The sequence below is a fragment of the Etheostoma spectabile genome, chromosome 7 (assembly GCF_008692095.1).
Source record: "Etheostoma spectabile isolate EspeVRDwgs_2016 chromosome 7, UIUC_Espe_1.0, whole genome shotgun sequence".
Taxonomy (NCBI): Eukaryota; Metazoa; Chordata; class Actinopteri; order Perciformes; family Percidae; genus Etheostoma; species Etheostoma spectabile.
This window is the reverse complement of record NC_045739.1, coordinates 16,938,884-16,952,192: the sequence shown is the minus strand read 5'-3', so window position 1 is coordinate 16,952,192 and position 13,309 is coordinate 16,938,884. Positions and strand designations below refer to the sequence as shown.

Genomic DNA, 13,309 nt, shown 5'->3' with positions numbered 1-13,309 from the left:
ATATTTTTTAAAGATGCAAATACGGTTAAAATAATACACACCTAAAACTGTTACAGTCGTCTTTGTTGGCAGGGGACCTGCTGTTGTTGCATCAGAAACCTCAGCTCCTGAGGAAGGGGCACAGGTCTCTTTACAGTTGGCAGGACTTGGGTTGCAAGAAGGAAAGGACAACGAATATCAATTATTAGTTTATAACGGACAAAAGCATAGGGAATATGACAAAGCTTTAAATGGATGAAGCAAAACAGTGCATTTACCGCCTTCTTGTGAGCTCTTCAGTTTAGTTAATGGTGCTACAACAGAAACAGTATGTTCAGTCATTTATATTTTTGGCAAAATACAAAAACTGGTGTTAGTAAGTAAAGACACAATCTTTTTCTTCACCTGCTTATCTCAGTCTTATATAGTGAAACAGACTTTCTTATAACAATATATAAAAAATATGTTCATTCATACACATGCATTCATTTTTTTAAAGGATTAATATTTAGTAGTTACTCATTTGAATTTAACCTAAGCAAGGGAAGTAACACATGACACATACTGTACATGCAAACACATGCAGTCCATTGTTGGTAACCACAGCAGTTTTACATGTAATATATATTTTCATCCACATTAGCAAAACACTGATACTTACCCTTACAATGTCTGGTTTCAATTCATAGTCACTAGGACAATAAGTAGAACACTAAAACACAAACATGACCAGAACATGGTCAACATGAGACGGAAAGCTCTAAGTCATCCTTCATATTGGGATAAGAATTCATGGTCCCCGAGTTGTCTGCTGATGCAGGACGTTTTGGTTAAGAACTTCTCTGTGTTCCTGAAGCCGGTGGTGGTCTGGCAGATGATGACAGAAACAGCTGTAAAACAGAATAAAATGATATACAGTATATAACATGTATTATACTATATAGATCACATGATTCATGAATCATTAAGAATCTTCAGGCAGTAAAAACAAATAGACAACTAATGTTTACTCACAGCTTTGCTCATGTTGCTTGGAAGGAGAAATGCTCAACATCACTCTCCATCTCCATCCATCACTGATACAAACAGTACTGGCTACCACGACAGCATGTGCATCTTTCTAAGAAAAACAAGAGAGGAGACGGAAGGTGAGGGCAGCTTCTTCTGCAGGTATTGCTGTAGCTTGTGCATTTATTCCCTGAAGCACACTTTTTATTCAGAATAAAATCTGCATAGCCATCATCCCTGCTGTCCCAAATCTCTCGCCATGTGTTGTTGGCACGAGAACCAAACCCGACCACCTGGTCATCCTCTGAACCTGTGACCTTTCCTTGTCATAGTCATGAGACTGGATTTCATGAAAGCTGAGGGCATAGTTCACAAAGGACAATAGGCTGTCCTTGCTGTGCCCCTTTGCTATAAACACTCCTGCAGCCTCCTCCTCTTTGACGGACGACACTAAGTGCATTTTGCGTGGCCAGCTCCTCCCTTACAGGTGCAGACTTGTCCCGGAGAGAAGGGTTGTCTTTAATGACTTTTGCAGCATCAGTAGGATCCTGGCAAATATACCCCAAAGGTCCCTTGCAAAATGCAACTCCAATTCTCCCAGGAAAAAAAGGTTTGTGCATTTTACCCGTCATGAAGAAAAGGCACAGAATTCCTATACTGTTACATCAGACATTGACCTTTTTAATAACAAATGTTAATAGGTAGAGTATCAATGAAGTGGAAAAACCTGCAGGTTTATATCTCATCCTTTGCATGTTCCTACTGTATTTCTTATTTTATATTTCATATTGTTTTTGAACGTGATTAAGTGCCTGCCATTCTGTATGTCTTGTCAATGAGCTCAGTGTTTAAGCGATATTGTTAACACTTCAAAGATAGACAGCCTGTGGGTGAAACCCTTTGAACCCCCCCACAGGAACGAACTTGATCGGAGCTCAGCTTAGTGAGGAGTCACACCTCGACCTTCATGAGAACTCAATTGTTGACTAAAGGAACAAAGTGTGAAGTCTAATCCCAAAACACCCAGAATTAAATGTGCCTTGTTTGATATACTCAGCTTTTGACAACGTTAGACATAGTACGCTAGAATAGAAGATATAGAATATAAATGTAAATTATGTAGCCTATAAAAAAATAAACCATGTATAATATGTAGTATGTTGCTAATAACCTTACTATATTGTGGTGTTCTCTGATCTTGTACTTCAGTTAAAATTAAGACAGTAATTATAACAGTGTAAAAAAAACTGCATTCGAAATATAAGTACCAAAATTGAACCCATTCATTTCAGAAATAGATATACAACTACATTATAATTAGTGATGTTATACATTCATACATCACTGTAATGTGGCAGCTTGTAAAGTTGGAGCTGATTTGAAGTACTTCATCGGTTGGGTAGTTTAATCTATAATACATCATGTGTTTAATAACCTCGACCTGCAATGCTGTAAAAAAACTATAGAGCAATTAATAAGTAGCCTACAAATCCCTCTGAGATGTGACATTAGAGTACGTGTAGCAGTAACGTTCCAGTAGCCTACATAAGTAAATGTATGTTCCATTTCACCACTGGATTTAAACACTTGCCAAGTGTAAAACTGCCAGAAAACAGAAGTGATGTTTAAGCTCCAGAAATACAGTGGTTGATAGCAACAGCCAATGTTACGTTGAGGGCAAAGTAAATACGACGCATTTACATAACTCAAATTAAGAGTGTTCATTCATAGTTTGCCTGCTGACTGAGGCAGAAGACAGGAGTGAGCTACCTAGCTAATTTACCATTAGATTAGTCATCTATACAGATGACATTACTGATGAAATTGTGGGTTAGCCCCGAATTGTAAACTGGTCAAACCAATCACTCAAAATATAGGAGCATGTTTAATGGCGTCGTAACCTTACGGTACCCACTAAAAGTTACTTGTCAAGCAGCACCTTTACAGTAGGCACCAAAACACTTTTCCTTTGTTCCCCACAGACTGGGAGAAGAACTGTCCATTACTGTTATGTCTCATTCCGACAAGTTAATGAACCACTGAAACGATTTGCAAAACAAAAAAGTTAAGTGTTAGATTGATCAACATTGAAATTAGATAAGGTCTCTGAATTGCAAAGTGGGATATAATCAATGACAAAACTATGCCATATGGCAGAATAAAAATATGTACTCGGAAATTTACCATAAAGATCAATTTTCTACAACTGAATGTGATGCATAAATACATTGTTTCTCCCCCTCATGAGCTAAAATTTACATTTCCTAAGTCATGTTAACTTCCACTGCTCGCTTTAAAATCCAAAGTGTAAAATTGTTAGCAAATAAGTGACTGAATGTTTCAGTTAGGTACTGTTTCAGTAAACTTATATTTTTAGACTCAGTCAAGCTATGCTCCCCCCACGTTTGTATATGCTTAGCTCCCTCGTATATATGGACAGAAAAGACACTGAAGAAAGTGGACTCTAAAATCTGGAAACTAAATACATTTCTTGCTCACTGTAAACATGAAATTTAACAGTGAAACGTTCTTTCCCACCAGCAAAATGTCCAAAAAAAAAAAAAAAAAAACTTAAGGTGCATTGGCCCACTATAGAAACAGCTAGAGCACTTTATATAGCTATTTGCAGAGGCACTGTTCTCCCACAACGATTGTAAACACTTAAAGAAATGACAAACTAGTGGACATGCCAGACCCTCCTCCGCAGCGCTGTGTAGGTAGGTCTGGTAATGAGACTAATGTTACCTACCAAACGATGTAGGAACAAACTGCATCCTTTGCAGCAGGGGATTTATTTGCTCTCCACGGTCCAACTTAACCTTTATGGGTCAAGTTACTATTGATTGTTTTAGTATTAGTTATGTATCTGGAACAGGATTTGGCAGTTATATTTTACATTTTTCTAGCTAATGAACAAACTTACAATTGATTTCAACAAAATACATGTTTATTGTGATATGACTGAAATTTCAGTATTCTTCTATTAGGTAACCTCTATGTAAGCGGAGTGATCGGAGGATCTGCAAAAGAACAAGAAATATTTAATTGATAATTTAAGCAACTGATAAGTCATTGCATTGTTTTTATTAAATTGCTGCTCAGTGTTTGTTTTGGCTTTTAGCGTAATTCATGATACTTACTGCCACAGTTACATGTGTAAGCCACCTCCAGGTACTTGTAAGTTCCAACACAGGTGTCTCCAAACACAGAGTTGGTGGCTGCGATGGTACAGCTGTTTTTCCCATTACAGCTGTGGATGCAAAACAACAAAAACACCACAAACAGACCGTCATGTCCAGATTGCAGTACACAGTGAACTGAGCTTCCCCATTGTGTCAGTCTGCATGCCCCATACTTTGAAAGACAAAACACTAGATTTATTTGGTTAGGCCTTGAATGATTTGTGCATGTAAAATGCGTATTTGATCCAATCCTTTTGGAATTTCACTTCCTGACTGAGGAAACCTTGCAAGAATTTCAAATAATTTGGAATTCTGTGCCAATAGGAAGTCTTGAATCTCTCTTCCCCCCCACCCCCCTTCTATATAGTCAGCAAAGGTTGTACAGCTGTACCTGTCAGAAACTTTGCGTGTGGGGCTTGAGCAGGACATTTTTTGAATTTGATCAAGAGGCCGTTGGTAAATGCAGGTGGTCTGGTCACTGCGTCCATAGTCTGCACCATACACAAATATATACTGTCCATGCTCTGTCAAGGAAAAGGAACAATTAGTACAATAGGCAAGGTGGAGAAGACAATTTAGTGAAGATTAAGGTCTGGTGCATTGAAAATGTAATTACGTTCCATCACATTAAGCCACCATAAGTGCAAAAAAAAAAAAAATTACCACACTGGAGTTGCATCAAAGAGCCCTCACAGGCAACAATGTGATCTGTCAAGTAAAGAGGGAATCACATTACTCCAGAAAACCTGCAGGTTCTTTTCTTTTTGCAAACATGTGACTCACTTGCTGGGAGGCAGGTGTAGGTGGTTTCCAGGTATTTGTAGATGCGCTTGCAGGGATCAGAGGTATATAAAATGTTGATGTTAAATTCACACTCCCTCTTGCCATCACACCTGTAGGAAACATTACAAGCATGTTTAAAACTAAAAGTGGCACTACTGTAGTGACTACTTTAGTGCAATATAGTGTGAAACGTAGACTGCGTGAGGTACCACTCGTTTGCATATGCAGTATAATGCTATGGTTCATTCACTGAATGAATGTTTGATGCCCCTTAGAAAACACTGTCCCTGGAGACAAGTTCTCAATGTTAACCTCTTCAGGAAGTGTTAACAGAATGATAGCAGATTAGTTGATATGAGGCTCATCAAGTAACAGTCCTACCGGTTTACAAATGAGATCTTCACTTCCTCTGTTGCATACAGCAGAATTACAACGCAACTAATTGGATTTCTGCTGAAGTTGGTGAGGCGCTTGCTTTGCGGTTATAGGGTAGCTCAAAGTAATACATTTGAATGATTTTCATTTTGAAAGCTCAGTGACATTGACTTAATGAGACAGTGTCCCATTTAGAAGACAATAATGGGAAAGTATATTATTCTATGACTGTACATGTACCTTTTCTGGAGGACGTCAACTGTGCCCACTTGAGAGCACAGTGTATTAGTGAGCTGTGCTGGAGGTCTTCCCTCACTGCAGGTCACAGTGTCTGCACGTCCATACAGTGCCGTCTGCACGCTGATCACTCCGGTATCTGTTACACAGCAAGGGAGAAGGGAGGAAACGAAGATAGGGCAATATTTTGTCATATTGACAGCCTAAATTTTCGACAGCTGATACTGTTTGTTGTTGTTTTTTAAAGTTCATGATGGAATTAGTTTGTAGCTTTTGAGATGAGTCTCTCTGCCACAGTACATTTTCCGGTTACTAAAGCCCAAAATGTGTAACGCCTCAATATTTGTTGAGGCAGTTTATCAAGGCCTTCAAAACATCAAGTACCACACAGTGGACCCAAAATCAAGAAAGTTCAGTCATACCGCAGCTCAGGCGCTGGACATTCCCCTCGCTGCCACAGGTGACAACACTCTCTAGGGAGAGAACTAAAATAACAGATAAGAATAAGTCAAATTGTGTTCAAGCCACATACTGTATGCAGAAAATAAAAGCATCTTTATTACATAGAATCAGATAGTTTACCTGCTGTCATGAGCAAACATGTCGCTGCCAGCACTGGGGAAAAAAAAACAACAACAAAAAAACAGCTTTTTGTTTGTTATTGTGCTTTATCCTCAACCCCTGCCCCATGCTAGATGGTTAGATGATCTCATGAATGTAGCCTATTGGTAGGCCTATTGGCAAATAGACAAGGATGTACTGACATGGGTCAGGGTTAAAACCAGGTCTTAACACCGGAATTTCAAACCAGAGTTCTCTTCCCAAGGAAATTTAAGCCTTACCCCAGAAGTGTTAAAGTGTTCCCCCCCTTCCTAACCTTAGTTGTTTCGGTGCCTCATTTAAACTTCCGTTGCGGAAAAACGCTAATATTTTGTGGACTAAACTGAACAACCGGCAACTCGGTGCCTAGTACGCGGCTCAGGCTCATCTATTTTCGGGTAACGAACAACCACCAACTACCGCTGAGACTACTGAGCTCTGTAGCAGCTAAAACAATTAGCAACTGCCGCTTGGCGTCATTGAGCTCGTAGCCAGCCAGTGGCACGAGACTAGCCGTCAGTCCCCTAATTTTGTAGAACATCATAAAAGTTTGAGCTGTGCATACGTTTTCATACAACATCATACCAGACCCGCTCATGAGAAGCGTTGCTTACCTTGACACCCAACCCAGCACCCCGAAACTCCAATCACATAGCCTCTAGGCTAGCATTAGCTTCTTCAACAAGACAGCAGAAATCAAACTTAATTCCTAATTTTATATGAACCCACATAATTAGCGTTGTAGTTGTCAGTTGCAGGCTACTTACACAATGTGGTGCTAAGTCTGAAGCAGAGCATGGTTTTAGAAGATGTGGTCTGAGGCGAACAGTGTGACAGAGCTGCTGGCTTGATGAGACACACCTGTAGGTTTAGGCTGGATTAAGAACTGCCTTTGCTTTATATAGGCCTACAAATCAATTGGTTTCACCATATGCTGACTCACATTACGGAAATATGATGAGGCACCGAAAAAAGGAACTTTGTGGTGTAGTAAAAATATATGTTTTGTCATAATTTCTACATTGAAATATTGAGATGCGTATAAAACTTTTATTTAAGAAATTTCTTAAATAAAAGTTGTATACGCATTTTATTCATTAACTTTATTCATTAACTGTGTTGGAAAAGTACGTTTTACCAAAGATATACTTAGCTACTATTTAAAAGTTATATAGCCTATAGTCGCTGCACAGATACTGGAAAAATACTATAAATTGTAATCCAAAGTGTTTACGTTTCTAATCCGCATTTATGCGGCTTTGGACAAGGCCAAGTTTCCCTGCTGATGTCTCCTCAGCACACTGTCGGTAACCGATCTGTGCTGCTTGCACGATCCGTCCTGCGCATGCGTAGATGATAACCCTGTTTCGAGGATTTACGAAACTGCACGATCTGTTCTATTTGCTTTAACAATAGCCAGTTAAAGACAGGCTTTAACTGTGGCGTCATTGTTCTACTTTTACGTAAACATGTAAATAGCCTACTCCTTTTTATTCAAGAATACTAGCCCACTGGCACCTAGTTGTTGGAGGTTAAAATACCACCACAAGTGCTTGCCTACTGAGTGGATCAAATTTAAAAGAAGCTATTATGTAGGCCTATCTGAAATTCTAGCTAACAAGGTTTCACATTTGCTAATATGCAATGCAGCACAAAAATGTCCGATATTTAAACAGAGATTGGTGGGTAACCCCAACACAAGAGTGAGTGCCGTGTGTGTGTTTTTTCTGATCTACCTAACACTAAAAACGTCTGTGTTCCAGGAGCGATTTCAGGATTTGTGTGCCAGGAAGTGGGGTGGCACACAGGGGCAATAATCAGTCGGGGGGGGATTTTATTCTGATTTTATCAGAATTCAGCATAGAAAATCTGCATAGAAACATATGAAATATTGAATAGTATAAAACAACAAAATCTAATTTTGCTAAACAAAACACATTCATTATTAATTTCACTTGTTTTTATATATATTTTTGCAATATACTTACACTAAACTTGCCACAAACTTCCACAAAGAAAACCTTCCTGGGTTCAGACAGGAAAAAAACAAACAGAAACAAAGCGCAATCAACAATTTATTTCTTAAAGCAGCAAGTGCTCTACAGCAAGATTAATATGTTGACTTTTGAAGTGGCCTCACAATTTTAAAAAGTACAAAGTTTCCATACAATGTGTGTTTAAAGTATATATCCATTTACCAAATTGAAAGGCTGTGATTGGCAGAACAGGCAGCAACGTAACAATACTCTGATCCAATGGAAATCAAATTTGGCCCAATGGAGGGGGCACAAGGAGGGGTGCAATCATATGCACCACCCCAGGCCCCCCCTCTAGACCCGCCACTGCTGTGTTCCCAGGTACTGGATCTCTCTAACAACAAGCTGAGTGAGATCCCCTCTGACCTGAGTGACTGCCCCAAGCTGATGTTCTACCAACATGGTGTACTGTGTGGTCGGAGGCATGAATCTAAATTCTGGAAATGCACTCAAAGGTCCCTGGTGGCTCAGGTAAGGTCCTCCCAAGGTGATATACATTGTAGGCCTACCAGTTTAGTTGTGCATGACTAATACAATTGTGTGCAGTGTAAAAAAAGTGTACAGTGTAGTAACAAAAAATACTCACATGTGTTTTTTTAGACAAGCTTCAAACCATCTACCCAGCTGAAGGTATGTCAGTTCTAATGCCAGCCAGACATAAAAAATATGTCAAATGCAGTAAACAAACCACATGGTTAAATTAATCAGAGTTGTATTGGCTTTCAGAGAAATCTTGTGTGAGTTCTTGTCATTTTCAGTTCAGTTGTTACACGGTCTATTGTATTTGTCACCATGAACTCTTATAAGAACACGGGTTTGTTAGGTTGTGTCGCTGGGTCGGAAGGAGAGATAACTCATAAGACACCTTCATCTGGAGGCGGAGGAGCTGAGGAAGCAGAAGCAGAATGCTACTTACGACTCTCTGTTCTCTGTTGAGGAAAGTGTTTTGAAAGATCCTCATTAGATAACTGCAGGCTGGAGTCCAGGGAGGAAAGTTTGTTTTGTTTGAGAGACAAACTGATTTTCAAAATTAAAGACAACGTGTATACCAAAACACTTTGTTGTAAAAGACATATGTATAACTTGGGATGCTATTTTTACAGTCTATGGTTTGAACACATGAGGGCAGTGTAAGTATGTTGGTTGGACCACAGCTTTAGTCTGATTTTGTTTCAACCAATGCATTGATAACACATTATAAGACATCACATACTCATTAAGCCCTTATATCTGCAGGTGGTTGTAATCAGTAGTTATATGTGATAAAAAGAAAATCTTGAAAAAAGAGGATTTAAAAGATATTATTGATTATGATAGACATGACTGACTTATATCATCTAAAGCCCAAATGTTTTTTGAATCTGTGTCTAATGCACCACAGTGTGCTTTAGGGAAGGCAAGGTAAGGCAGCTTTATTTATTTAGCACATTTTAGCAACAGGGCAATTTAAAGTGATTTACATAAAAATGATTAAAGTAAAAATGAACAGATAAAATATGAGAAAAAGTTACAATGCAGTATAAGAAATTAAAGATTAAAGAGCAGTAAAAAACAGCTAAAAATACAAAAGCAGATAACAATGCAACTTCAAGTAAAGTAAAGTCCTACATGACTTTCTGCCAGTTTAACATAGACGAGTCAGGAAGATCGATCAACAACTTGACAAGCTCAGTGTCACACACCAAATCTTCTTCACTGTGCGCTGACAGCCCGAACAAAGTCAAATCGTGCAATTTTACCAATTCGATTTTATTTTCATAGTTTTGGCCAGTCAATGAACAAATCGATACATGTATTTGATTGCATGCATGTTTATTGTGACATGACTGAAACTTCAGTGTGCTTACATAAGTAAACTCTATGGAAGCAGATCGGTCCCAGGATCTGCGAAAGTACCGGAAAATATTAAATTCAGACAATTTAAGTAACTTGTAATTCAACTAATTATTGTTGTCGCTGTGAGTTATTTCTGTGGCTGTTCCTGAGTGAACAGCCAAATGGGTCTATAAGATACTTACAATCACATGTGTAAGCCACGTCCAGATACTTGTAGGTGCCAACACAGGGGTCTCCAAACACAGAGTTGCTCGCTGCAATGGTACAGCTGTTCTTTCCATTACAGCTGTGGATGCAAAGTGACATGAGTGAGAACAGGCTTTGAATACACTGGAGAACATAAAATCTGGTGTGCGTTATAAAGGTGATGATTTTCTTTATGTGTTATAAAATCTCAGCTTGTCTATTAGCAAAGAAAATTGCCATGCACTCATGGCTTCAGACTTTATTATAGTGGTTCCTTTTTCCCAGTTGCACTTCTTTCCTGCTGCAGTACATCACACACTGAACTCAGCTTCTACAATGCTTCACTGGCTGCATGCCTCATACTTTGAAAGACACAAACACCAGATGTATTTACTTAGGCCTTGAATGATTTGTGCATGTGAAATGCCTCCCTTCTTTGATCCCTTCTTTTGTCAATTTTACTTCCTAACTGACTGAGGGAACCTAGCAGTAATTCTAAATCATTTGCAACGTAACCAAGCGATCTGTGCCAATAGGAAATAGTCTTAATTTTTAACAATATATTCAGTAAAGGTTGTGCAGCTGTACCTGTCAGCAACTTTTGGTGTGGGGCTTGAGCAGTAGATATTTTGAACTTGATTGGGAGGCCGTTGGTAAATGCAGGTGGTCTGGTCACGACGTCCATAGTCTGCACCATACACAAATATAACCTGCCCTTGATCTGTTAAACAAAAGGATGAACAATTGTTACAATTGTCGAGGTGGACAAGACAACAATGTAGTGAAGATTAAGAGAGGTCTGTTGCATTGAAAATGTAATTATGTTTATCACATTAATCCACCATAAATTAAAAAATATATATATTACCACACTGGAGTTGCGCCAAAGAGCCCTCGCAGGCATCAATGTGAACTGTCAAAGCAACATGAGGGAAATCACATTACTCTAGAAAACCTGTAGCTTCTTTTATTTATGCAGATACGTGACAATGTGGCTCACGTGCTGGGAGGCAGGTGTAGGTGGTTTCCAGGTATTTGTAGATGCCATAGCAGGGATCAGTGGTAAAAACGTTGATGTTTAGTTCACATTGCCTCTTGCCATCACACCTGTAGGAAACACATTACAAGCATTTTTTTTAGCACAACTTTTAACTTTTAACACACTTTCCTAGGCTAGCTCAACAAAGTAGTACATTTGATTCATTTCATGTAAATGATTTAAATCATTTTTGAAAGCTCAGTGACATTGAATCATTGACCTAATTAAGAGAGAGTGTCCCATTTAGAATACAAGTAATAATAATAATAATAACAAAGTATATCATTCTATGATTGTACATGTAATGTGTACCTATTCTTGAGGACGTCAACTGTGCCCGCTAGAGAGCATTGTGTATTGGCGAGCTGTGCTGGAGGTCTTCCCTCACTGCAGGTCACAGTGTCTGATCGTCCATACAGAGCCGTCTGCACACTGATCACTCCGGTATCTGTTACACAGCAGGGGAACAAGACAAGTTATATGACGGCTTCAACAACTTCATTATATTTCTATGGCAATCAAAAAAAATTATTTGTCATATTGTCACATTTCATTCCTATTATTATTATTTCCTGTATATTGTATGTATGTATATTTTTCCTAGTATTTCATTTATGTTTATATTCTGTGGTGTGAGACTGATTTTGCTGCTGTAACACCGTAATTTCCCATTTTTCTTGGGATCAATAAATATCTATCTATCTATCTATCTATCTATCTATCTATCTATCTATCTATTGACTGAGCCTAAAATTTCAACAGTCTCAGCTGAGAATGTTTGTAGTAGGCTGAAGTATTTGGTGTTTCTCTCTGCCATAGTATATTTTTCTGGTTACTAAAGCCCAAAAATGTTCTTAATGCCTCAATACTTGTTAAATCAGTATATTAAGGCCTTCCAACCTAAATGTACCACTCACAGTGGACCCAAAAATTTGAGAGAGTTCAGTCATACCGCAGCTCAGGCGCTGGACATTGCCGTCGCCGCCACAGGTGATAGCTTTCTCTGTGGAGACAACTAAAACAACAGACATGAACGAACAAGTTACAGAGTGTTTAAGCCACATACTGTATGCAGAAAATAAATGCAAGCATAATTGTTTTTACATTCACTCAGATAATTTACCTGCTGTCATGAGCGAACATGTTGCTGCCAGCACTGGAAAAGAAACATCACTGTCATGTGCCAGCCAACATGAGCAAAAGTTAGTCTCTCTCTAAAAAAACTTTTATCCTACTTTATCCTAAACCCCTGTCCCATGCACATTTGTCACAAATAGCTCAAATTGTTAGGAAGAATATTTCCACTGCAAATAACCTAACATATTCAGTCGTGGAATGTTCTAAGTACATTTACTAAAGTACTGTAGGTAGGCCCACTGAAGTACAAATTTGAGGCACTTGCACTTTCTTTTGTGGTTACATTGTGGTATTAGTACTTTTACTTAAGTATAGGATCTGAATACTTCTTCCACTGCTGACCATTTTGCGCCAAACATACAAGTTATGTGTGCAAATCAGCCTGTTTGTTTTGGGGACGTAGCATATTGGTGTGGCAAATAAACAAGGATTTAGCCTATTGTCTCAGCACCTATGTCATAGCCTACATTAAAGCTTTAACTTCTTCAGCAAAACAGCAGAAATCAAACTTAATTCCTAATTTTACATGAACACCCATATAATGAGTTCTATAGTTGTCAGTTGCAGGCTACTTACACAGTGTGGTGCTGAGTCTGAAGTGGAGCATAGTTTTAGAAGATCCGGTCTGAGGTAAACAGTGAGACAGATGCTGCCTGGACCTGTGGGCCTGGATGTTGGATCAAGAACTGCCTTTGCCTTATATAGTTCCTACATTACAATAGCTTGATCTTGCGCAATTGGTTTATCAGTATGCTGACTCACATTACGGAAATATCATGAGGTGGGACCATGGGTGCGACATGCAAAAATCCCAGAACAAATTTTATGACAGCATTGCAAAACTCATTAGAAGGGCATACAAAGTTCATTACTTGTGGTGATGTTACAGTCATCCACTTGTTCAGGTTTTC

General features: G+C 38.8%; 1 protein-coding gene and 1 long non-coding RNA gene across 3 annotated transcripts; both read right to left on the bottom strand.

Moving 5' to 3' along the window:
• Positions 1 to 88: 88 nt before the first annotated feature.
• On the bottom strand, positions 89 to 489 carry LOC116692029 (uncharacterized). The gene is made up of 2 exons (XR_004332619.1): positions 258 to 489; positions 89 to 145 (listed from the first exon to the last, which is right to left on the bottom strand). It is a non-coding gene; the product is annotated as an uncharacterized LOC116692029 (long non-coding RNA).
• Positions 490 to 9,991: 9,502 nt separating this feature from the next.
• On the bottom strand, positions 9,992 to 13,108 carry LOC116692016 (L-rhamnose-binding lectin SML). Of its 2 annotated transcripts, none has more exons than XM_032519984.1 (9): positions 12,975 to 13,108; positions 12,385 to 12,417; positions 12,214 to 12,276; positions 11,574 to 11,709; positions 11,223 to 11,329; positions 11,091 to 11,135; positions 10,811 to 10,943; positions 10,219 to 10,322; positions 9,992 to 10,084 (listed from the first exon to the last, which is right to left on the bottom strand). In XM_032519984.1, the coding sequence occupies exons 1-9, from the start codon at positions 13,003 to 13,005 to the stop codon at positions 10,059 to 10,061; spliced, it is 678 nt and encodes a 225-aa protein (XP_032375875.1). In that variant the 5' UTR covers positions 13,006 to 13,108; the 3' UTR covers positions 9,992 to 10,058. The 2 variants fall into 2 exon arrangements, with proteins under 2 accessions (XP_032375875.1, XP_032375876.1); XM_032519985.1 differs by having other exon boundaries at positions 12,214 to 12,264.
• Positions 13,109 to 13,309: the final 201 nt, after the last annotated feature.

Coding starts and splice junctions, on each gene's coding strand:
- LOC116692016 (XM_032519984.1), bottom strand. CDS start 13,005: ATGCTCCACTTCAGACTCAGCACCACACTGT. Junction 12,277..12,384: donor ATGTTCGCTCATGACAGCAG/GTAAATTATCTG, acceptor CTGTTGTTTTAG/TTGTCTCCACAGAGAAAGCT. Junction 10,944..11,090: donor TTTGGCGCAACTCCAGTGTG/GTAATATATATA, acceptor TTTGTTTAACAG/ATCAAGGGCAGGTTATATTT.